This window comes from Mytilus californianus, unplaced genomic scaffold (genome assembly GCF_021869535.1).
Source record: "Mytilus californianus isolate M0D057914Y unplaced genomic scaffold, xbMytCali1.0.p SCAF_7, whole genome shotgun sequence".
NCBI lineage: Eukaryota > Metazoa > Mollusca > Bivalvia > Mytilida > Mytilidae > Mytilus > Mytilus californianus.
Window position 1 is genome coordinate 51690087 of NW_026262723.1, and position 25875 is coordinate 51715961.

Genomic DNA, 25875 nt, shown 5'->3' on the forward strand with positions numbered 1-25875 from the left:
GGGGGGGGATTTTTTTTTCCCTCTTTTTTTTTTTTTTTTCCTTTTTTTCCTTTTTTAGCTCACCTGACCTGAAAGGTCAAGTGAGCTTTTCTCATCACTTTGCGTCCGTTGTCCGTCGTCCGTAAACTTTTACAAAAATCTTCTCCTCTGAAACTACTGGGCCAAATTTGACCAAACTTGGCCACAATCATTTTTGGGGTATCTAGTTTAAAAAATGTGTCCGGTGACCCGGCCAACCAACCAAGATGGCCGCCATGGCTAAAAATAGAACATAGGGGTAAAATGTAGATTTTGGCTTATATCTCTGAAACCAAAGCATTTAGAGCAAATCTGACATGGGGTAAAATTGTTTATCAGGTCAAGATCTATCTGCCCTGAAATTTTCAGATGAATCGGACAACCAGTTGTTGGGTTGCTGCCCCTGAATTGGTAATTTTAAGGAAATTTTGCAGTTTTAGGTTATTATCTTGATTATTATTATAGATAGAGGTAAGCTGTAAACAGCAATAATGTTCAGCAAAGTAAGATCTACAAATAAGTCAACAAGACCAAAATGGTCAGTTGACCCCTTAAGGAGTTATTGCCCTTTATAGTCAATTTTTAACCATTTTTCGTAAATTTTTGTAATCTTTTACAAAAATCTTCTCCTCTGAAACTACTAAGACAAATTTAACCAAACTTGTCCACAATCATCATTAGGGTATCTAGTTTAAAAAATGTGTCCAATGACCCCGCCCGCGAACCAAGATGGCCGACATGGCTAAAAAATAGTACATAGGGTAAAATGCAGTTTTTGGCTCATATCTCTGAAACCAAAGCATTTAGAGCAAATCTGATAGTATAAAATTGTTCATTAGGTCAAGATCTATCTGCCCTGAAATTTTCAGACCAATCAGGCAACCCGTTGTTGGGTTGCTGCCCCTGAATTGGTAATTTTAAGGAAATTTTGCCCTTTTTGGTTATTATCTTGAATATTATTATAGATAGAGATAAACTGTAAACAGCAATAATGTTCAGCAAAGTAAGATCTACAAATAAGGCAACATGACCGAAATTGTCAATTGACCCCTTAAGGAGTTATTGCCCTTTATAGTCAATTTTTTACAATTTTCATAAATTTTGTAAATTTTTGTAAATTTTTAAAAGTATTTTCCACTGTAACTACCGGGCCAAGTTCATTATAGATAGAGATAATAGTAAGGAGCAAGAATATTCAGTAAAGTAAGATCTACAAACACATCACCATCACCAAAACACAATTTTGTCATGAATCCGTCTGTGTCCTTTGTTTAATATGCACATAGACCAAGGTGAGCGACACAGGCTCTTTAGAGCCTCTAGTTTTTTTCTTTAAAATTTTCCATTTTAAGTTGGTTATTTTTGATTTATATATAAAAGCAAATAATAGTGATATGGTTTGATTTCATCAAAAATTGAAATATTATGGGTTCTTTGATATGCTGAATCTAACCGTGTATTTAGATTCTTAATTGTTGGTCCCGTTTTCAAATTGGTCTACATTAAGGTCCTAAGGTCCAAAGGGTCCAAAATTAAACTTAATTTGATTTTAACAAAAATTGAATTCTTGGGGTTCTTTGATATGCTGAATCTAACCGTGTATGTATTTAGATTTTGGATATTGGACCATAAAAGGTAAATTAAAATTTTTTAAGTTCTTAGACCACATTCATTTTGTGTCAGAAACCTATGCTGTGTCAAATATTTAATCACAATCCAAATTCAGAGCTGTATCAAGCTTGAATGTTGTGTCCATACTTGCCCAAACTGTTCAGGGTTCGACCTCTGCAGTCGTATCAAGCTGCATCCAGCGAAGCATTTTATTGTCATATGAAGTCCTTTCTGCAGCACAATAATATACAATATATGTACACTGTCAGAAAATATTTAATTTATTATACCTTCACAAACAATGATTTTTTTGGGGGGAAGGGTGAATATAGGAATCACCATGTATGTCCATATGCCTTCAGGGTTCACCATAGGCTACTTAAGGGTGGTTCTCATCCACCCTTAAATTTTAGCACCAACCTTGAATAAGTGACCTTTTGCAAGTTTAGATTCCTGTTTCTCATTCCAGTTGACCCTCTTTGCAGAACTTACCTGTTCTTGTTTTGAATATGCATGAAATATTTGTCATTTGATATTAGGGAAACAACCTTCACTCAAACATACAATAAAGAATCAAGGGAGTAAAAGCTTATAATTCAATTATAACAGGTACAGAAGACCAGAACATCGGAAAACAATACTATATCATACTATTTTAAAGGAATACCTGATAAAACATTTATAAATATTTCAGTGAAAAACCAGCCATGCCAAGTAATGTGTTGTCTCTTATACAGTTACGTACAATGCCACTTGCAGACCAAGTTAAAACATTACTCACAAACGGTAAGTTTACTAATACTTGTTTAAAAGAATTTTTATGTAATTGAATGTGATTAAATAACACTTTGCAAATTATTATATAATCTAAAAAAATTTAAGGTAACTCAAATGTAAATATATAATCAAGTTTGTACTGTCTAAATTGTTTTTATACGACCGCAAAAAAATTTGCGGTCGTATATTGGTATCACGTCGTCGTCGTCTGAAGACATTTGGTTTCCGGACAATAACTTTAGTAAATGTAAATAGAAATCTATGAAATTTAAACACATGGTTTATAACCACAAAAGGAAGGTTGGGATTGATTTTGGGGGTTGTAGTTATAACAGTTTAGGAATTAAGGGCCAAAAAGGGGCCCAAATAAGCATTTTTCTAGTTTCCAGACAATAACTTGTGGAACGGTGTATGGATCTCTCTAAAATTATACCACAAGTTTCCATACCACAAAAGGATGGTTAAGATTGGCTTTGGGGGGTTACGGCTCAAATCGTTTAGGAATTAGGGGCAAAAAAGGGAAAAAAACGGGTTTCCTGGTTAATGGACAATTAAAAAAAAGTACATTGTTATGTTTGGATTACCTCCCTTACACTGCTTTTAAATTATGTATAAAGAACTGTTTTATTGTCTTGAGGTGATTAGCTGTCAATTTATTTTTATACGACCGCAAAAAAATTTTGTGGTCGTATATTGGTATGACGTTGGCGTCGTCGTCCGAATACACATTGGTTTTCGCACTCTAACTTTAGTTTAAGTGAATGGATCTTTTTGAAATTTTACCATAAGGTTAAATACCACAAGAGGAAGGTTGGGATTGATTTTGGGGGTTATGGTACCAACAGTTAAGGAATTAGGGGCCAAAAAGGGGCCAAAAATAAGCATTTTCTAGTTTCCAGACAATAACTGTGGAACGGTGTATGGATCTCTCTGAAATTATACTACAAGTTTCCATACCATAAAGGGATGGTTAGGATTTGCTTTGGGGGGTTATGGCTCAAACCGTTTAGGAATTAGGGGCAAAAAAGGGGAAAAAACAAGGTTGTCCTGGTTAATGGACAAATACTTTAGTACAAAACATAATTTAAAGCAGTGTAAGGGAGATAAATCAAATACATCATTGAAACTATCTCCCTTACACTGCTTTTAAATTATGTATAAAGTAATGGTTAATGAACAATAAAGATAATTTAAAACAGTGTAAGGGAGGTAATCCAAATACAACGTTTTGGTTACTTCCCTTACACTGCTTTTAAATTATGTTTAAAGAAATGCATATTTATAAAGGAAGACCAGTAAAAATATCTGCAAATGTTGCATCATTTTTGTTTACAAAAAAATCCATATGAAAGATTTGACACTATATTTTTAATTCTATTATAAAATAGATTAAGTTAGCACTATGGTAAATTTAAATGGGTAATTATGGTTGCCAACTCCATTGGAAATTTGAATTGAGATTATGACCATATCTTGAGGGAAAGAATTTTTTGGGGGAAAAAAAGGGGGGGGTGGATTAAAAGAAATTGTGGGGGGTCAATTTTTTCTCATTTCAGATTTCAGAAATTAAAAAGAATTATTCTTCAAATATTATTTTTTTTTCAAATTTCAAATATTGAAAAATTTCAAGAAGTAATCTTTAATTGCACAGTATGGCGCATTAGATATGTAAAATCTTTGATCACATTTATTTATTTGTTATGCCGAATCTAACAGTGTATTTAGATTTTTAATTTTGGGTCCAGTTTTCAAAATGGTCTACATTAAGGTCCAAAGGGTCCAATATTAAACTTTGTTTGATTTTAGCAAAAATTGAATATATGAGGTTCTTTGATATGCTGAATCTAAACATGTATTTAGATTTTTGATTTTTGGCCCAGTTTTCAAGTTGGTCCAAATTGGGGTCCAAAATTAAACTTTGTTTGATTTCAACAAAAATTGAATATGTGGGGTTCTTTGATATGCTGAATCTAACCATGTATTTAGATTTTTTATTTGTGGACCCCGTTATCAAATTGGTTCAGATTGAGGTCAAAAGGGTCCAAAATTAAACTTTGTTTGATTTCATCTAAAATTGAATTATTGGGCTCTTTGATATTCCAAATCTAACCGTGTATTTAGATTTTTAATTTTGGGTCCTGTTTTTTAAATTGGTCTACATTAAGGTCCAAAGGGTCCAAAATTAAACTTAGTTTGATTTTAACAAAAATTGAATTCTTGGGGTTCTTTGATATGCTGAATCTAAACATGTGTTTAGATTTTTGATTATGGGCCCAGTTTTCAAGTTGGTCCAAGATAGGGTCCAGTATTTAAACTTTGTTTGATTTCAACAAAAATTGAATTCTTGGGGCTCTTTGATATGCTGAATCTAAACATGTATTTAGATTTTTGATTATGGGCCCAGTTTTCAAGTTGGTCCAAATTGGGGTCCAAAATTAAACTTTGTTTGATTTCAACAAAAATTGAATATATGAGGTTCTTTGATATGCTGAATCTAACCATGTATTTAGATTTTTTATTTGTAGGCCCCACTATCAAATTGGTTCATATTGAGGTCAAAAGGGTCCAAAATTAAACTTTGTTTGATTTCATCAAAAATTGAATTATTGGGGTTCTTTGATATGCCAAATCTAACCGTGTTTTTAGATGTTTAATTTGGGTCCCGTTTTTTAAATTGGTCTTCATTGAGGTCCAAAGGGTCCAAAATTAAACTTAGTTTGATTTTAACAAAAATTGAATTCTTGGGGTTCTTTGATATGCTGAATCTAAATATGTGTTTAGATTTTTGATTATGGGCCCAGTTTTCAAGTTGGTCCAAGTTGGGGTCCAAAATTAAACTTTTTTTGATTTCAAAAAAATTGAATATATGGTGTTCTTTGATATGCTGAATCTAACCATGAATTTAGATTTTTTATTTGTGGGCCCCGCTATCAAATTGGTTCATATTGAGGTCAAAAGGGTCCAAAATTAAACTTTGTTTGATTTCATCAAAAATTGAATTATTGGGGTTCTTTGATATTCCAAATCTAACCGTGTTTTTAGATTTTTAATTTTAAGTCCCGTTTTTTAAATTGGTCTACATTAAGGTCCAATTTTAGGGTCCAAAATTAAACTTAGTTTGATTTTAGCAAAAATTGAATTCTTGGGGTTCTTTGATATGCTGAATCTAAACATGTGTTTAGATTTTTGATTATGGGCCCAGTTTTCAAGTTTGTCCAAGTTGGGGTCCAAAATTAAACTTTGTTTGATTTTAACAAAAATTGAATATATGGGGTTCTTTGATATGCTGAATCTAACCATGTATTTTGATTTTGGACATTGGACCATAATAGGTAAATTAAAAAAATTCAAGTTCTTAGACCACATTCTTTCTGTGTCAGAAACCTATGCTGTGTCAAATATTTAATAACAATCCAAATTCAGAGCTGTATCAAGCTTGAATGTTGTGTCCATACTTGCCCCAACCGTTCAGGGTTCGACCTCTGCGGTCGTATCAAGCTGCGCCCCAGCGAAGCATTTTATAAGAAGTTACTATTTAAAAATGCTGATTAAGGAATATTAATTTTAGCCATGATTATGTATGTCATTTTCTATTTTAAGACTTTTATGACGTATTGAAATGGGTAATTATGGTTGTAAACTCCATTGGAAATTTGAATTGAGTTTATGATCTTGAGGTAAAGATTTTTTTTTTTTTGGAAAAAGGGGGGGGGGGGGGGGGGGTCAATTCGCAACTGCATAGTGTATTGCACAAAAGCAAAAAATTGAATATCAATTCAAATCATATAACCAATTCTAAGTTCTTTGACTACAGTTATTCTGTGTCAAATATTTAATTACAATCCAAATTCAGACCTGTATCAAGCGCGAATATTGTGTCCATTTTTGCCCCAAATGTTCAGGGTTGGACCTCTGCGGTCGTATCCAGCTGCTCTCGGCGGAGCAATTTATTTAGATTTTTGAGCTTTGGACATTAAAGTCGCGAAAGGGAGACATAGCAATCCTCCATTCTGTTGTTTTCGGCAGCGAGTTCAACATTTAGGTTCAGTATGTGGTTAAAGTTTTTGTAGACATCAATAATGTTGTCCAACCTTCATTGAATTTTATGAAATTTGGACAGAAGCTACAGTAATCAGAGCCATATTTTTTTCCCTCTTTTTTTCGTATTTTATTGGCAAATAGACCTAGATATTTTAAAGTTGACATTGACACTCTAAGGTTAAAGTTTTTCAGTTATCAAAAACTTTGTCAAACCTTCATGGAATTTAACACAAATTGGAAAGAAGCTTTTTTATTATCAATGGACAGTATTCAGTATTCAGTTTAAAGTTTTTGTAGACATCAATAATGTTGTCCAACCTTCATTGAATTTTATGAAATTTGGACAGACGCTACAGTATCCAGAGCCAAATTTTGAAAATACATTTTTTTAGTTTTTCAGTTATCAAAAACTTTGTCAAACCTTCATGGAATTTAACACAAATTGGAAAGAAGCTTTTTTTTTTTGCTATTCAAAGCAAAATAATGATTTAATTTTTTTCTTTATTTTTCTAAAAGGACTTAGTATTATTTTTTTTGGCAGTTTTCATGTAGAGACAGTCTGGTGTTAAAGTTTGTTAGGCATCAATAATTTTTTCAAAACTTTATACAAAAAGTGAAAACAACACGTTATTAATTTCATGCATCTGAAGCGCTTTTCTGGATTTACCTTCATCAGGAGTGCTCAAGGCAGAATATTTAAAAGCCGAGGATGTATAAGAACCGAAACAGTTGAAGAGCTATATAACCAATAAGTACTTAAAAAATAGCCAAATCCATCTAAGGTCAACTTTGGCTGAGGGAGTTGAAACTTGAGCTTCTTTATAATTTTAGAATTTATAAAGCAACAATTTTAGAAAGGTTTGTTATTAATCAATTGTATGGAACTTTGGCAGAAGCTTTTTTATGATTTAAAGAGATAATGTTTAAAGCAGGGCTTCCAAAATTATTTTTAGCCAGCCAGACATTTTATATATTATCCAGATTTTAATCCATTAAGACAAAATAAACAAAAGGCAATTATGGTAATCAGTTGCCGAGTTGGCCATCCCAATGATTGACATTAAAAAAAACGATATTAAACTTTCTTTGATTCAAATTTGAAGTTCTGACGTAAACTGTTAAATTGGCAGTGCATCATTCGAAGTGTGCAACATCAGCGTACTTATATCTGCCTTAGACTCTTTATTTGTGCAAAATAACGTTGTCAAAAACTGTACTTTCGTTTTTGAAGTAATACCGGATGTTATCTTGACAATGGTAAAACATGGACCAGAGACAGATACGTAAATTCCGTATACGTTTACAATGTGTGAAATCTTTCTACGTTATTTCTTCAAGAATATATTCGAAATAAACGTGAGATAAAGGTATCAAAGACAATTTAAGCATTTTTTGAAGAAATTAGGATGCATAATTAAATGTCACACCTGCGCACATGCGCACACGTGTACTAGTTCAAACAGAGACATGTCTCTGGTTCAAACAATGTGGTTATGACGATTTTTCATTTTCACCTTTTTAATTTTTTCATCAAATCATATTTGTAAACGTATTTCTGATAATTTAAATCTTTTTGACTAAATTAATTAGATGCAAACCGCTGAAATGTAAGAAAATAACTTTGAATAGACCGATCAATGTCCGGTTCAAAATAGTTTACCTGTCACCTGAACAGGTAAATTTCAGCTGTTCGACAACTAATTAGCCTTGATTAAAATGAGAAGGTATTAAAGTAGGGGTTGTTTTGATAGTACTTAATGATCATGTCACTTTTATGACGGGTAATGTGTGGCTGTTAAAGGCAAAATGTTGGGTCAACAAGATCGCGAATTATGTTAAAATGACCGTCACTTAAGAAAGCCTTGAAAACTAAAAAGTAGATGACCGTTTTGGAAGCCTTGGTTTAAAGCAAAATTTTGAAAATATTTTTTTTTTCATTTTCAGTATTTTTCTGGTCTTAAATTTTTTTACATGATAAATTTGTAAACCTTCATGGGTTGTTATGAAACTTGGAATAGAAGCTAATCTTCAATATCAATAAATATCATATGAAGAAAAAAATGTAATTTAAAAAACAAAATCTATATTTTACTGATAAATTGACATATATATTAAAGTCAACACTACAATTTTAAACTGACTGCAGCAATCACAGGTAAGACACAGGGTTCTGAGTAACCGTTAATGAATTTGAAGTTTTAAAGTCTTATGAAACGAGTTTCTTGTAATGTTAATGTTATAGAAATATTGAACCAATGAATGCATATATACTAAACTAAGTCCTGCATGAATGTTTTTTTATATTTATTACAAACCTATAGCCTATTATCGACAAATAATATTTCATTCAGTGAGTGTTGATAGGAAGCCCATTAACTTTTGATTGTGTTGCCGAAGTTTACGGGTGGCGACCGAAGTTCTAATGAGAGGTCTTGTGGTTAAGGTCACTACATATGGGATAATATTGGTACCAGAAGACAATTATTCAATAGCAGTATATCTATGAAGATTTTGATAGTATAAAGGATTTTCTTTTATAAGAAAGTTCACATACACTTGTTTTATAGTAAAACTTAGCCATTCAAGTATATAAAACATATTCAACTTTTTTTTTAATTTGAAGTTTCATAGAATTTTATACTGTGGAATCATTATTATTCTTTGGATTCCAATTCTCATGGATTTCTTGGGTAAATTTGAACCACAAATTTAAATGTTTAAATGAGAAAAAAGTACAAATTTTATATATGTTTGACTGTAGATTTTGGCAAACCATGTCAAATATCCACAAAAATACAATTTTTCTTCAATCCCCAAAAATTGGTACCCACTAAAATAAATGAATCCATAGTATCCATAAATTATTTTATCTTACAGCCAAAGTTATAACTTTTAGTCAGTTGATAACATTACTACCTCAGGGAACAGATCCTGGTGCTGCATTACGATCACTTCATCAAGTAGCTGTACTAGTACAAGGTTGTTGGGTTGTCAAGAGGTGAGTATGAGATTACAAAGTTTGATGCATTGATTAATACAAACCATAAAACAAAGAACAACTAAAAACAATAGAATATTCAAATACTATGCAAAAATGAAGTTTATATCATCCTTTTTTCAAAAATATATCAAAAAGGTATGATTCATAGAGCTAATTTTCAAGTTATAGGTTTATCAAAATTGAAAGGTTTTGGAAAATACATTATACATGAAAATACAGTTGTCTGTGAATAGAAAGAAACCTAAAATAGAAGTTTGAAATGAGATTTGAGAAGATATCTCTTTTAATGTGCTTTAGAAAATAAAAATAAAAATTCGGGTCACAGGTCATGTTTTCTTGCTACAAAACAAAATAGGAAAATATACAAAGCATTCTTTTATAGAACAGAATTATCTTGAATTATCTCCACCTAGATTGCTAAGTTAAATAAATAGAACATACCAAAGAAAAAATTCAGTGTTGAATGAATGAATATTTTATTTGCAAAAGCATAAATAACATGCTATGGCAATAAATAGACAAGTATATACAGTATGACAAAACGACAGATAGCAGAGAACAATACATAATGTAATAAAGGTACAATTAATTCACAATACATCATCTTATGATTCGGATAATTACACAGTTTAATTGTAATTGATTAAGATTTTTCTTGAAGCAAATGAAAAAGTTTAAAGGTATTTTGCCAAGAACCATAATTTTTTGGCGAATATTCTAGTCTCACAGTTCTGTAGGCTGGACATACAAGAATGAAGTGGTACTCATTTTATATGAATTTGGTTAAATATACTTACCATGAAATTACATTTATATTATATAGAATATGTTTGCTTTCAGAACATGTTCTCATCCCAATTAACTAGGTGATTAAAAATTACATCCATAAGATGTACTCACCTACGTCATAATTTACCTGTGTAACACACAATATCTTCAGTTTTAATTTTTGCGTTCAAGTGAACGCATGTTTCTCGTAGACAAGGATTTTTAACAGTCTACTGTTGAAAATCCTTATGTTTTATAAAAAAACATTATTTGTTTTTTGGAATATCGTTTTACGATTATTTCTATGTTTATACAGCGCTTTTGTCAAGTTCTGATATACACGTCAACATTACGAGTCTGTAACAACGTCGACCTAGAAATTAACCTTTGTTAAGTCGCCATTTTCAAAATTTTAGTCCGGTGCGAGGAAAGGCAGAACTTTTCTGTCAAAATCGGACATGTTACATGAGTACTACTTTTATAAAAATAAACGTATGTTTAAATTCTTCTTCCACGCTGACCGAATTTTAGCTGTTTTGAGCAATCTACGAAACGGGTCAAGTGGAAAGTTCGGATGAGTTGATTGTTTAGTCTTTACACAAGACGGAGTAAACACAGCACTAAATTACAATCAGAATAGGTATTATGACCAGATCTGATTATTTTAATGTGGATAACGTCCTTATGGGAGCGTAGACCACTATTGTCACGAAGTTAGAATGAGTTGATTGTTTACAGTCTTTACACGAGACGGGAGTAAACACATCACTATTTTACAATCAGAATAGGTATTTTGACCAGATCTAATTATTTTAATGTGGATCTTTATGGAAGCATAGACCACTATTGTCACTAGAACCTTAAGTGATTCAATAAATTTCAATCAGAAATGGGAGTTTGCCCATAAAGGATTGTTTTTATTTGGATAACGTTCCATACAGGGAGCGTAGACCAAAATTGATACTACATTAAAAGTTGATAGATAAATCACAATCAGAATAGGGAATTTGCCCAGAACTGATTATGTTTATTTGGTTAACCTTCCATTTAGGGAACATATACCATATTTATTGAAAATAGAAAGTGGTTGATGCAACACAAATAAAATTAAAATTAGAATAGGGATTTTGCCAAAGTCTATCTGATTAATGTTGACATCGTTTCATCCAGGGAACGTAGGAACTAGAACAACATGCATGATTTTGGATCTGTATGTGCATGCATTGTACAGATTTGATCTTTCCTAAAAATCATAATTATTAATTGATCGCACATTGATATTTAGGAGCATAGATCATTCTTGGAAATACAACTTTTATAGTATTTGACGTACTGAAATAAAATTAAATCGAATCAGAATAGTGAATTTTAGTCCAGGTCTATCTGATTGTTGTAGAAATTGTTCCATCTAGATAACGTAGGTCTACCTTTATTGTATTTAAAACAACTTGCAAGCACAAGCAGGTTGCATGTTTAGTACAACACACATTTTGATCTTAGCTAATTTTTGGTTGCACATTGATTTTTGTGATGAACTAACATGCAGTTCAGATAATATATTGAAAGAGTGTCTGCAAAAGGTCAAGACAGATAAAAAACACTGAAATAGTACAGAGTTATTTAGTTCTTACAAATGTGTATGTAGTTTAAACATGTCAATACACAAAATTTATAATTATGTCCAGATTTAATCAGGACAGTAACTTCTTAGAAGCCTGAAATATTTTCTTGGAGCAGGAACCTGCTGTCAATTTTTCTTTACTGATAAATTATTCTCTTACAGTTGTTAAGAAACTACTAATATGTTGAGTCAGTAAGAATGGAACACTGTTCTAAAACCTGTTGATAGCTTGTGACAACTCATATTATAAATTTTTTATTTTCAAAGTTAGTTTATTACTGACAAGAAGAACATTAATATTATCAGTATGTGATGCTATGACCAATTGGTTGTTTGTGTGCATTAATGAAACACAGATTTTTATAAGTTTTTAAGTAAACATTAGGTTGTCTCTTGGGTTCAGACGAGTTTAGGGGATCATTGCCATTATGGTGCATTTCACAAAGACTCGATTCACGGAAATGGCTTATATTTTGATTACATAAATCAGAGTGTACATTGCCAATGCATATGACATATGTACTTGTGCTATTTTGCCTTGAATACACAAAAAGGTGATAACATAAGACTTAAGGGTATATTTTACCCTCACCATATGAGAATCACTGACAAATAATACATGTATCTTCCAATCATGAAAGGAAGAGATTTTTGGGAAGCTCTTTAAAAGATAGAAAATAGCCTTTACGTCTTGTTTTCAAAGCAATGACAACAAGTTTGACAAGATTCTGCTATCTTCATTGGGTCTGTTTTCAATCTTAATGTGAGATTGCTAGTTTAAACAGCTAATCAAACTGCTACAAGTTTTTCCTCGAGTTTATATTGAATTAGAAAGCTGAACTATAGAGGACTCAAAGATACTGATATATAAAAAAAAAAACAAAAAAAAACTAGATTATCATTAGGATTTGTTTTTTGAGAATTTAGATTAAGAATAAAGGCATATCATATAGATTTTGCACAAATTTGATATAAATAGTAAAATATTACTAAATAAATACAGAAAATATAAAGCATTGTTGATGCAAGATTCATTAAAAATACTAGACATTGACGTGGAGATTGGAGTATAGTTTACAAGATTGAGCAATGAACTATCTAATACATCTCTTTATATAAATCTTCTTTTTAGCCAGTCTTTACAAGATGCAGGAAAAAGAAGAGGTTTTTTGGGCTACATTGTACCAATAAACATATATATATTTCAATTGCTTCTCATATTTTAGCACCTATAGAAACAGTTAATCTAAAAGAAAAATACATGAAAAGCAGTTTATTTAAAAGACTGATTAATAGTTAGCAAATAACATTAAATAGTCTGTTAGTAAGTGGAAGTAAAATGCAATATGATAATTCCATGATTATAAGTGCAAGACATTTGTAAATATCTAAATTTAAAATGTCACTGTTTATTTTTATTTTTGTTCATTATTACACAAAAGAGTACAAAAATTCTAGTCTTGTCAAAGTCAAGTTGTGACTTATCTACATGCAGGAAGGTTTCCAAATAGATTGGGTGTGATTTAATCCCAAAATTGAGGGTATTCACTATTCAATTTTCATAATGACCAGACAATTATCTAACAACTTTTGCAGTTGCAGAAATAATATTAAATATCTGGCATAGAGTTAGTATTTTATGCAAGAATATAATAGACAAAATTGAAATGTGTTTATTAACAGTTAGTTTATATTTTTATTCAATATTGTTTTGAAAGATGTGATTATATAAATCTCATTCATTTTGTTTTGTCAAATCTGTGGACAAATGCAAAATTTTTCTGAGCTACTTTTAGTTTAACCAAATGACTGGGTTGAAGTCACAAAAATAATACCAAAAGTGTTTTGGTTAGTTTATATTGAACCATATCAGAATGTATAGAATTCAGATAAGGTGAACTAAGAGAGAAATGAAATGAGCATTTCTGATTGCGAAACCATTTCTTAAACAACTAAAAACACTTATCAAAAACAAGCTAGTTCAAGTGTTTTCCATATTGTCAAACATGTGTTTTCTTGTATAGAACTAAATTTGACATGTTGCATGATAGTATTTCTGATTGCGAAATATTTTCTGAAACAAATAAAAACAATTGTCAAGAGCAACAGTTTAAGAGTTGTTCAACTTCAATATGTCAAACTTTTATTTCTTTAAATTTGGATCTGTGCATGGCAATTTATAATTTAAAAACAATCGTGGCTTAAGGTTCACATTTTAGACAGTATACAATTGTGAGATATTAATTAGAAATGTCAGAACAACATTGACAGACAGATTTTTCATAGTTTGAGAAACTCATCTGTCGGCATTCTTTTAGGCTTATTAGGACAACAGTTTTGGCTTGCTCAACATCCAAATGCTCTGTAGAAGCATTATGTTACCATTGGAAAACACGTATACTAAAATATTTCCACTGATTTGTCCATTTTCTTTATTTTTACACTTAAGTTGTCTAATACGAAACACAAAGATAATGTTTGTTCATTGTTGGACTGGTAGACATTGTATTCAAAGGTCCTACCACTCATAGAAATTTCTATCAGACTTTAAAATTTAGTTGGTTAACTTAGGAAAATTATCATGTCATTCCTATAATGCAGGACTTCTCTTGACAAAAAATATTTTCTTTCTAAATCTATTAGATATTAACAAGAGTAGTATATCTTGAAGAATATGTACTCAAGGAGACTATAACTTCAAAAAAGTTTATAGATTGATCCAGATGTAGCATAATCATGAAACAACTTTCGTTTGAGTCTTTATTATACTTTGTTGGTAAGGACACTTATTTACAAAGTATATTTTAATTGATTATAATTCTTTGACAATTAAGCAGAAAAGAATTTATTTTGAAAGATATTGATAATGATCAGCAGTCATATATTCTCTGTTGTTATATAAAACTATAGAGAAAACAATGGAAAATTAGATAGAAGCTAATTGTTTTTAAATAAACTAAAGTTTTGAAAACTTATTTCAAAGTTGAAAAGTAAATGATACTAAGGTTGGATTACTTCTTGTCGATTTGTACAAGCAATAAGAACAACCTATTCACATGACAAATTAAGAAATAAATAAAATAAATGCTTATTTACTGTTGCAATAATATTACAACACATTTAACTCATAATGTAGGAGCTTTAATGAAATAATTTCTATACTGGCCTGCAGATTATTTATTCAAGTCTATTTTTGCAATGTTTTATTTATGCAATCTGCAGAGTTTTGCCATTGATACATATAGTTATACAGTATGGCTTTATTGTGTAATAAATTTAAATTTTGTAATTTCGGTTTTGACTAATTTCAGTATTTACAAAATTTAGTGGAGTTATTTTTTAACAATTTTGACATAGTTTTTTATATGTTGGAAATTGTATATGTGTGAGAGAATTTATCCTCCACCAAAATAAAACACTGCTTGTTAATCAGTGAATATTCTATATAATATAAATGTAATTTCATGGTAAGTATATTTAACCAAATTCATATAAAATGGTTATTTTTGAAATCTCAAGAAGAGATTTTATATGAATTTATAGGGTTAAATGTACTTACCACAATCCACCACCACCCCTAGTATAAATTCAGTTTTTTGTTTCACACAATTGTAATTATTCAATTAAACGACAAATTAAAACTGAAGATATGGTTTATTCCCGATTGTCCCACTTTTTAAAATTTTAGAGTTCTGATTGTCCCACATGAAAAGTTCTGATTGTCCCACATTATTTTATGAAGTAAAATGTTCTTAGATAAACAATGTAACTGTTGTTTGTTTTGCTAAATAAACAAGAATTAATTTATTGCACATTTAATATTAATTTTATAGAAGTATAAAAAAAATGTTTTTTAAATCATTAGATTAATGCATTTTTGATTAAAAAAATTATATTTCTGATTTATGAAATATATCTACAATGTAACGTTATTTATAAAACAAATTTCAATACCGTAATTTTAATTACATTTTCTCTATAAAGTTTTTGAATAAATAATGCATGCAATTTAAAAAAAAAAGGTATAAACTCATTTACATTCTACACTTTACACGAACTTGTTGATGGAGAGATTTTTCCAGAAGTCTTTACAATTTTACTAGGCTCCTGACTTGGGACAGACACATACAGAACGTGGCGGGGTTAAACTTATTTGAAGGCGCCAATCCTCCCACTAACCTGGGACAGTGTTGTAACAGTACAGCATAAGAATAAACTAAAAAAAATAAGTTGAAAAAGGCTTATCTCATCAGATGGGTACAGACAGAAATACATCTAACAAATCACAGAGTGGACATGGACGTGGACGGCTACTTATACATCCCCACAACAAAGACACTAAGTACAGATCTTAGAGTACTCGCAGTTACTGACAGCTAGTTCAAAGCCAATAAAAACTAATTAAAAAAATCATGCATCTAAGACTAAAATTATATGATTTCATATTACATTCCATGTTTGATGATACTTCAATTGTACCTACTACATGTATGTGCAAAATATAATATGTAAGTATTATTATTTGTTCATGGTTTTTTTCATATTTTATAAGTTACAGTGATTAGTAACCTGTAATTAACTGATACAGACTATAAAAACAAATTAATCACTATCAAAACAATTCCAAATTGTCCCACATTTAAACTTCCCAATTGTCCCACAAACATATTCCCAATTGTCCCACAAAATTTCATTACTTTTTATAAGACCGCAAAAAAATTTTTGTGGTCGTATATTGGTATGACGTTGGCGTCGTCGGCGTCGTCCAAAGACACATTGGTTTTCGCACTCTATCTTTGGTTTAAGTGAATGGATCTCTATGAAGTTTTACCACAAGGTTCAATACCACAAAAGGAAGGTTGGGATTGATTTTGGGGGTTATGGTACCAACAGTAAAGGAATTAGGGGCCAAAAATAAGCATTTTTGTAACTTCCAGACATAACTTGTGTGTTAGTGTATGGATCTCTCTGACATTGTACCACAAGGTTCCATATCACAAAAGGAATGCTGGGATTGATTTTGGGGGTAATTGCCTCAAAATTTTAAGAATTAGGGGCAAAAAACAAGCATTTTACTAGTTTCATGACAATAACTTGTGTGTAAGTGTATGGATCTTTCTGAAATTGTACTACAAGGTTCCATATCACAAAGGGAAAACTGGAATTGAGTTTGGGGGTAATTGCCGAAACATTTAGGAATTGGGGGCCAAAAAGGGGCCAAAAATAAGCATTTTTTTAGTTTCCAGACAATAACTTGTGTTCAAGTGTATAGATCTCTCTGAAATTGTACTGCAAGGTACCATACCACAAAGGGAAGGCTGGGATTGATGATGGGGGTAATTGCCTCAATATTTTAGGAATTAGGGGCAAAAAACAAGCATTTTTCTAGTTTCAGGACAATAACTTGTGTGTAAGTGTATGGATCTTTCTGAAATTGTACTACAAGGTTCCATATCACAAAGGGGAAGCTGAGTTTGAGTTTGGGGTTGATTGCCCTAAACGTTTAGGAATTTGGGGCCAAAAAGGGGCCAAAAAACACATTTTTCTAGTTTCCAGACAATAACTTGTGTTCAAGTGTATGGATCTCTCTGAAATTGTACTGCAAGGTACCATACCACAAAGGGAAGGCTGGGATTGAGTTTGGGGGTGATGAATCATAAGGGGGTTCAAAAAATTTGGGGGGAGGGGGTTTCCTTCTTTTTCTTTTTTTCCTTTTTTTTACTTTAAAATTTTCCATTTCAAGTTGATTATTTCTGATTTATATTTAGAAGCAAATAATAATGATATGGTAAGAGATACACACCAAACAGGATGTGTAAATTATTATATAATAAGTATTGTGCAATAGCAAGAAATTTTCAATTGCACAGTATTGCACAATAGCAAGAAATCTTCAATTGCACAGTATTGCGCAATAGCAAGAAATCTTCAATTGCACAGTATTGCGCAATAGCAAGAAATATCCAATAGCACAATATTGCGCAATAGCAAGAAATTGTCAATTGTACAGTATTGCGCAATAGCAAGAAATATTTCATTGCACAGTATTGTGCAAAAGAAGATACTTCATATAAATTGCTTATTTCTTGACCAATTTCAATGGGGTTTTATTCTTGAATTCTTGGGGTTCTTTAATATGCTGAATCTAACCATGTATTTAGTTTTTATACGACCGCAAAAAAATTTTTGTGGTTGTATATTGGTATGACATTGGCGTCGTCGTCGTCCGAAGACACATTGGTTTTCGCACTCTAACTTTAGTTTAAGTGAATGGATCTCTATGAAATTTTACCACAAGGTTCAATACCACAAAAGGAAGATTGGGATTGATTTTGGGGGTTATGGTACCAACAGTAAAGGAATTAGGGGCCAAAAAGGGGCCAAAAATAAGCATTTTTGTAACTTCCAGACATAACTTGTGTGTTAGTGTATGGATCTCTCTGACATTGTACCACAAGGTTCCATATCACAAAAGGAATGCCAAAAATTTACCCTTGAACTGAGGACAGTTTACAACTTGCACTTTCAAATATTCATTAAATAAACATTTGTCTAGATACACTAACTTTTTTCAAATAAATGCCACGAATACTGGAAGAAATAACCTATTTTTACTATTAGAACTATAGTTGTAGACCATGAGCAAAGGAAGTTAATTGTGGTCAGAACTCTATTTATAAACCAACTTTTTTTCATGTCTAATACAAATGCATACAAAAAAAGAAAAATGTGTATTGAAGAAGTTCACCAACGAATTTGCCGTCTGAAGAGTATTAAAAGAGTTACAACATATAACTAATGACACCACCCATGTACACAAATATCTTATCAGTAGAAGGCAATAAGAAAAGTTACCCTGGCAATGTTCATTTTATAAAGTTAAATAATTTCTTATTTGTTGAAAGATCTTTATGAAATGAAATTTAGCATAATGAACTAAGTTTGTAGATTTAAACACATTGTCAATTTAAAACATTTTTAAAGAAAAATGAATTATAAGAGAAATATCATAAAAAAAATTTAATGTTAAAAATTCCATTAAAAAAAGAAATCTTTTTTCAGCATAACTCTCTCATGTAAAATTCAACAAATGTATTACAAAGAAAATAATTTTTCAAAATCTTCTCAATTTCTTTCAACTTAAGCAAATATGATCTTTTTAAGACAACACCCTGTTAAATTATTTGTTTCTTTTTGTATGTATAGTAGCAAAAACTAGATGGGTTTTTGTTTTCAATAAAGAATACAAATTATACATTTAAAGTGGAAAAGGAATACATATTTATATTCAAGTTTCAATATGAAAAGTAAGAACTATTGTCGTGCATGTCTGTGATTTTTATACGACCGCAAAAATTCAAAATTTTTTGGTCGTATATTGGTATCACATTGTCGTCATCGTCAGCGTCGTCCGAAGACAGATGGTTTCCGGATAATAACTTAAGTATAAGTAAAAAGAAAGCAATAAAATTTTAACACAAGGTTTATAACCACTAAAGGAAGGTTGGGATTGATTTTGGGGGTTATGGTCCCAACTGTTTAGGAATAAGGGGCCAAAAAAGGGGCCCAAATAAGCATTTTTGTAGTTTCCAGACAATAACTTGTGTTAAAGTGTATGAATCTCTCTGAAATTATACCACAAGTTTCCATACAACAAAGGGATGGTTAGGATTGACTATGGGGGGTGATGGCTCAAACCATTTAGGAATTAGAGGCAAAAAAGGGGGGGGAAAACAAGTTTTTTTCTGGTTAAATGACAATTAAGACAATTTAAAGCAGTCTAAGGGAGGTAATCCAATCCCAATTTAAAACAACAATGTTTGATTACCTCCCTTACACTGCTTGTAAATTATGTATTAAGAAATGAGGATTGTCTTGAGGTGATTAGCTGTCAATTTATTTTTATACGACCGCAAAAATTGAAAATTTTTTGGTCGTATATTGGTATGACGTTGGCGTCGTCGTCGTCGTCGTCGTCGTTGTCGTCGTCGTCGTCGTCCGGCGTCGTCTGGCGTCGTCCGAAGACACATTGGTTTTCGCACTCTAACTTTAGTTTAAGTGAATGGATCTCCATGAAATTTTACCATAAGGTTCAATACCATGAAAGGAAGGTTGGGATTGATTTTGGGGGTTATGGTACCAACAGTTAAGGAATTAGGGGCCAAAAAGGGGCCAACAATAAGCATTTTTGTAACTTCCAGACAATAACTTGTGTGTAAGTGTATGGATCTCTCTGACATTGTACCACAAGGTTCCATATCACAAAGGGAAGGCTGTAATTGATTTTGGGGGTAATTGCCTCAAAATGTTAGGAATTAGGGGCCAAAAAAGGGGCAAAAAACAAGCATTTTTCTAGTTTCATGACAATAACTTGTGTGTAAGTGTTTGGATATTTCTGAAATTGTACTACAAGGTTCCATATCACAAAGGGAAAGCTGGAATTGAGTTTGGGGGTAATTGCCCAAAACGTTTAGGAATTGGGGGCCAAAAAGGGGCCAAAAATAAGCATTTTTCTAGTTTCCAGACAATAACTTGTGTTCAAGTGTATGGATCTCTCTGAAATTGTACTGCAAGGTACCATACCACAAAGGGAAGGCTGAGATTGAGTTTGGGGGTGATGAATCATAAGGGGGTTCAAAAAATTTTGGGGGGGGATTTTTTTTTTTCTTTTTTTTTTCTTTTTTTCCTTTTTTTTTTCTTTTAAAATTTTCCATTTTAAGTTGGTTATTTCTGATTTATATTTAAAAGCAAATAATAATGATATGGTAGGAGATACACACCAAACAGGATGTGTAAATTATTATATAATAAGTATTGTGCAATAGCAAGAAATTTTCAATTGCACAGTATTGCACAATAGCAAGAAATCTTCAATTGCACAGTATTGCACAATAGCAAGAAATCTTCAATTGCACAGTATTGCGCAATAGCAAGAAATATCCAATAGCACAATATTGCGCAATAGCAAGAAATTGTCAATTGTACAGTATTGCGCAATAGCAAGAAATAATCAATTGCACAGTATTGTGCAAAAGAAGATACTTCGTATAAATTGCTTATTTCTTGATCAATTTCAATGCGGTTTTATTCTTGAATTCTTGGGGTTCTTTAATATACTGAATCTAACCGTGTATTAAGTTTTTGGATTTTGGGCCCCGTTTTTAAATTGGTCCACATTGAGGTCCAAAGGGTCCAAAATTTAACTTTGTTTGATTTCATCAAAAATTGAATTATTGGGGTTCTTTGATATGCCGAATCTAACCGTGTATTTAGATTCTTAATTTTTGGTTCTGTTTTCAAATTGGTCTACATAGAGGTCCAAAGGGTCCAAAATTAAACTTAGTTTGATTTCAACAAAAATTGAATATACGGGGTTCTTTGATATGCTGAATCTAACCATGTATTTAGATTTTTGATTATGGGCCCAGTTTTCAAGTTGGTCCAAATCGGGGTCCAAAATTAAACTTTGTTTGATTTCAACAAAAATTGAATATATGGGGTTCTTTGATATGCTGAATCTAATCATGTATTTAGATTTTTGATTATGGGCCCAGTTTTCAAGTTGGTCCAAATCGGGGTCCAAAATTAAACTTTGTTTGATTTCAACAAAAATTGAATATATGGGGTTCTTTGATATGCTGAATCTAACCATGTATTTAGATTTTTGATTGGTGGGCCCTGTTATCAACTTTGTCCACATTGAGATCAAAAGGGTCCAAAATTAAACTTTGTTTGATTTCATCAAAAATTGAATATATGGGGTTCTTTGATATGCTGAATCTAACCATGTATTTAGATTTTTGATTATGGGCCCAGTTTTCAAGTTGGTCCAAATCGGGGTCCAAAATTAAACTTTGTTTGATTTCAACAAAAATTGAATATATGGGGTTTTTTGATATGCTGAATCTAACCATGTATTTAGATTTTTGATTATGGGCCCAGTTTTCAAGTTGGTCCAAATCGGGGTCCAAAATTAAACTTTGTTTGATTTCAACAAAAATTGAATATATGGGGTCCTGTAATATGCTGAATCTAACCGTGTATTAAGTTTTTGGATTTTGGGCCCCGTTTTTAAATTGGTCCACATTGAAGTCCAAAGGGTCCAAAATTTAACTTTGTTTGATTTCATCAAAAATTGAATTATTGGGGTTCTTTGATATGCCAAATCTAACCGTGTATTTAGATTCTTAATTTTTGGTTCCGTTTTCAAATTGGTCTACATAAAGGTCCAAAGGGTCCAAAATTAAACTTAGTTTGATTTTAACAAAAATTGAATTTTTAGGGTTCTTTGATATGCTGAATCTAAACATGTATTTAGATTTTTGATTATGGGCCCAGTTTTCAAGTTGGTCCAAATCGGGGTCCAAAATTAAACTTTGTTTGATTTCAACAAAAATTGAATATATGGGGTTCTTTGATATGCTGAATCTAACCATGTATTTAGATTTTTGATTTTTGGGCCCTGTTATCATTTTTGTCCACATTGAGATCAAAAGGGTCCAAAATTAAACTTTGTTTGATTTCATCAAAAATTGAATTCTTGGGGTTCTTTGATATGCTGAATCTAACCATGTATTTAGATTTTGGATATTGGACCATAATAGGTGAATGTCCAATTTAAAATTTTTAAGTTCTTAGACCACATTCATTCTGTGTCAGAAACCTATGCTGTGTCAAATATTTAATCACAATCCAAATTCAGAGCTGTATCAAGCTTGAATGTTGTGTCCATACTTGCCCCAACTGTTCAGGGTTCGACCTCTGCGGTCGTATCAAGCTGCGCCCTGCGGAGCATTTTATTAAAAGTTACTATTAATTAATATTAATTTTAGCCACGACTATGTATGTCATTTTATATTTTAAGACTTGTATGATGTATTTAAAAGGGTAATTATGGTTGCAAATTTTATTAAAATTTGAATTGAGATTATGACTATATCTTGAGGGAATGATTTTTTTTTTTTGGAATAAGGGAATGGGGGAGGTGAAAAAAAATTGGGTGGGTGGGGGGGGGGGATAAGAATTTGGGGGGACTATTTTTTCTTATTTCAGATTTCAGAAATTAACAAGAAAATTTTCTTCAAATATTTTTTTGGGGGGGTTAATATTCAACAGGATAGTGTATTGCACAAAAGCAAAAAAATGGGGTCAATTTTATTTGGGGGGGGGGGGGGGGAGGAAGGGGGTCAATTTGCAACAGCATAGTGTATTGCACAAAAGCAAAAAATTGAATATAAATTCAAATCATATAACCAATTTTTAAGTTCTTTGACTACAGTTATTCTGTGTCAGAAACCTATTATGTGTCAAATATTTAATTACAATCCAAATTCAAACCTGTATCAAGCCTGAAAATTGTGTCCATTTTGGCCCCAACTTTTCAGGGTTGGACATCTGCGGTCGTATCCAGCTGCGCTCAGCGAAGCAATTTATTTTCAATTAAAGTAAACAATGTCCTTTTCAAATTTCGTTCTGAAAATAAATTCAAAATTAAATTCAATTTCATTTAAGTGTAAGTAAATATATGCTTTGATAGACTGACTTATCCCAAACAAAACGTGGGATCAACCAATATGGAAATGATGGCTGTTTAATTTGAGAAAAAAAATAATTCTGTAAAGGATTGCCCGGCTTATACTGCAAGCAGTGTGCCTACAACTGTGGTCACTATATACTTAGTAAATCTAGAACATGTATCAAATGTAACTTGAAGGCATATTACATAATAGGGACAATGTTTATAATGTTTAGCAGCAAACTTCTTTAAATGATTTTAAATTATTGACATCAAAAATTCAATCTTCATCATGTTAAAAAATGGTAACTCCATGGCAAACGACCCAAAAATCATGCTTCACAAAAGATTCCGCTTCGTGAGGTAGTAAAGAAATTACGTTTTTATATTGGTATGACGTTGGCGTCGTCGTCGTCAGAAGACACATTAGTTTCGCACTATAACTTTAGTTTAAGTGAATGGATCTCTATGAAATTTTACCATAAGGTTCAATATTACAAAAGGAAGGTTGGGATTGATTTTGGGGGTTATGGTACCAACAGTTAAGGAATTAGGAGCCAAAAAGGGGCCAAAAATAAGCATTTTTGTAACTTCCAGACAATAACTTGTGTGTAAGTGTATGGATCTCTCTGACATTGTACCACAAGGTTCCATATCACAAAGGGAAGGCTGGAATTGATTTTGGGGGTAATTGCCTCAAAATTTTAGGAATTAGGGGCCAAAAAAGGGGCAAAAAACAAGCATTTTTCTAGTTTCATGACAATAACTTGTGTGTAAGTGTATGGATCTTTATTAAATTGTACTACAAGGTTCCATATCACAAAGGAAAAGCTGGAATTGAGTTTGGGGGTAATTGCCCATAACGTTTAGGAATAAGGGGCCAAAAATTAAGCATTTTTCTAGTTTCCAGACAATAACTTGTGTTCAAGTGTATGGATCTCTCTGAAATTGTACTGCAGGGTACCATATTTCAAAGAGAAGACTGGGATTGATTTTGGAGGTAATTTCCTCTAAATTTTAGGAATTAGGGGCAAAAAAGGGGCAAAAAAACAAGCATTTTTCTAGTTTCAGGACAATAACTTGTGTGTAAGTGTATTGATCTTTATGAAATTGTACTACAAGGTTCCATATCACAAAGGGAAAGCTGGGTTTGAGTTTGGGGGTAATTGCCCTAAAGTTTAGGAATTTGGGGCCAAAAAGGGGCCAAAAAACAAGCATTTTTCTAGTTTCCAGACAATGACTTGTGTTCAAGTGTATGGATCTCTCTAAAATTGTACTGCAAGGTACGATACCACAAAGGGAAGGCTGGGATTGAGTTTGGGGGTGATTAATCATAAGGGGTTCCTTTTTTTCTTTAAAATTTTCCATTTTAAATTGGTTATTTCTGATTTATATATAAAAGCAAATAATAATGATATGGTTTGAATAGGTAAATTAAAATTTTTTGAGTTCTTAGACCACATTCATTCTGTGTCAGAAACCTATGCTGTGTCAAATATTTAATCACAATCCAAATTCAGTGCTGTATCAAGCTTGAATGTTGTGTCCATACTTGCCCCAACTGTTCAGGGTTCGACCTCTGCGGTTGTATCAAGCTGCGCCCAGCGGAGCATTTTATTTTAACTTATGGAACTATATTTGTAGAACATGTGCAAAGGGAAATGATTGTTGTCTGAAACAAGGATCCAGAAACTTTTTGAGATGACATAAAAGTTGGGGTCCTTTGAAAAAAAACCACAATACAACTTTGTTGATGCCCTGAATCTAGCATTCATACTAGATTCAGGGCATCAACAAAGTTGTATTGTCAGTTTAACAGCATTTACATGCAATTTCTCATCGTTTTTCTAAAAACATTCGAGAACAATTTACAGAATGCAACAGTGTCAAATTGAAATGATCTTATTCACATTAAACTGTAAATTTCTTAGGTATCAACCACAATACTTTCGTTTTTGAGAAAAGAAATAAAATCTGGAAGTTTCAGTTAATCATGAATTATGAGTGGTTCCTGATTCATTTGCAGGTTTGTTCTGTTCATCAAATGTCAGCAAATCTGTGTATTTTTCAATTTTATTACTTGTGAAAGGGTTTGACTATTACTGATGATAGTTTCATTTGTTTAATTTGGCATGAAACCAGTTAGCATCTGAAGATTAGGTGTCTTATCTGGGAAGGCACTTGCGGGCATGCATATACATAATAAATTAAGCACATGCGAAAAATACTTTTTTCTATGTAATTTGATAAAAGTTTTAATTTTATTTTTAAATTTTTAAATCAAAATCGATGATTGTCTTTGCTGAATAGTTATTAAATAATGAAGTGGCTTGTCATGGAATTGCTTTATAATATTAGTTCTGAGGTACTACTGTCAGGAATGAGAACACAGGTAAAAAGTGATGAGTGATCATTAGGGAATATCTCCCGGAATGGCAGTTTTATTGCAGGAAAATGCATTGCAAAACCAAAATTAGTGCAAATCCCCAGATTTAAAAACTCAGTCTCAATGAAATGACCAAA

The 25875-nt window shown here is 31.8% G+C and overlaps 1 protein-coding gene and 1 long non-coding RNA gene across 2 annotated transcripts in view; both read left to right on the forward strand.

Annotated features, from left to right (window-relative positions):
• Positions 1–25875, forward strand: part of LOC127709704 (DNA-directed RNA polymerase III subunit RPC5-like) — a 105423-nt gene that overhangs the window by 31417 nt on the left and 48131 nt on the right. The window contains exons 9-10 of the mRNA XM_052215360.1: positions 2324–2415; positions 9325–9445. Of these exons, the coding sequence (XP_052071320.1) occupies positions 2324–2415; positions 9325–9445 (213 nt within the window). The remainder of the gene's footprint in view (positions 1–2323; positions 2416–9324; positions 9446–25875) is intronic.
• Positions 15945–24742, forward strand: LOC127709756 (uncharacterized). Its single transcript, XR_007985737.1, has 2 exons — positions 15945–17283; positions 24475–24742. It is a non-coding gene; the product is annotated as an uncharacterized LOC127709756 (long non-coding RNA).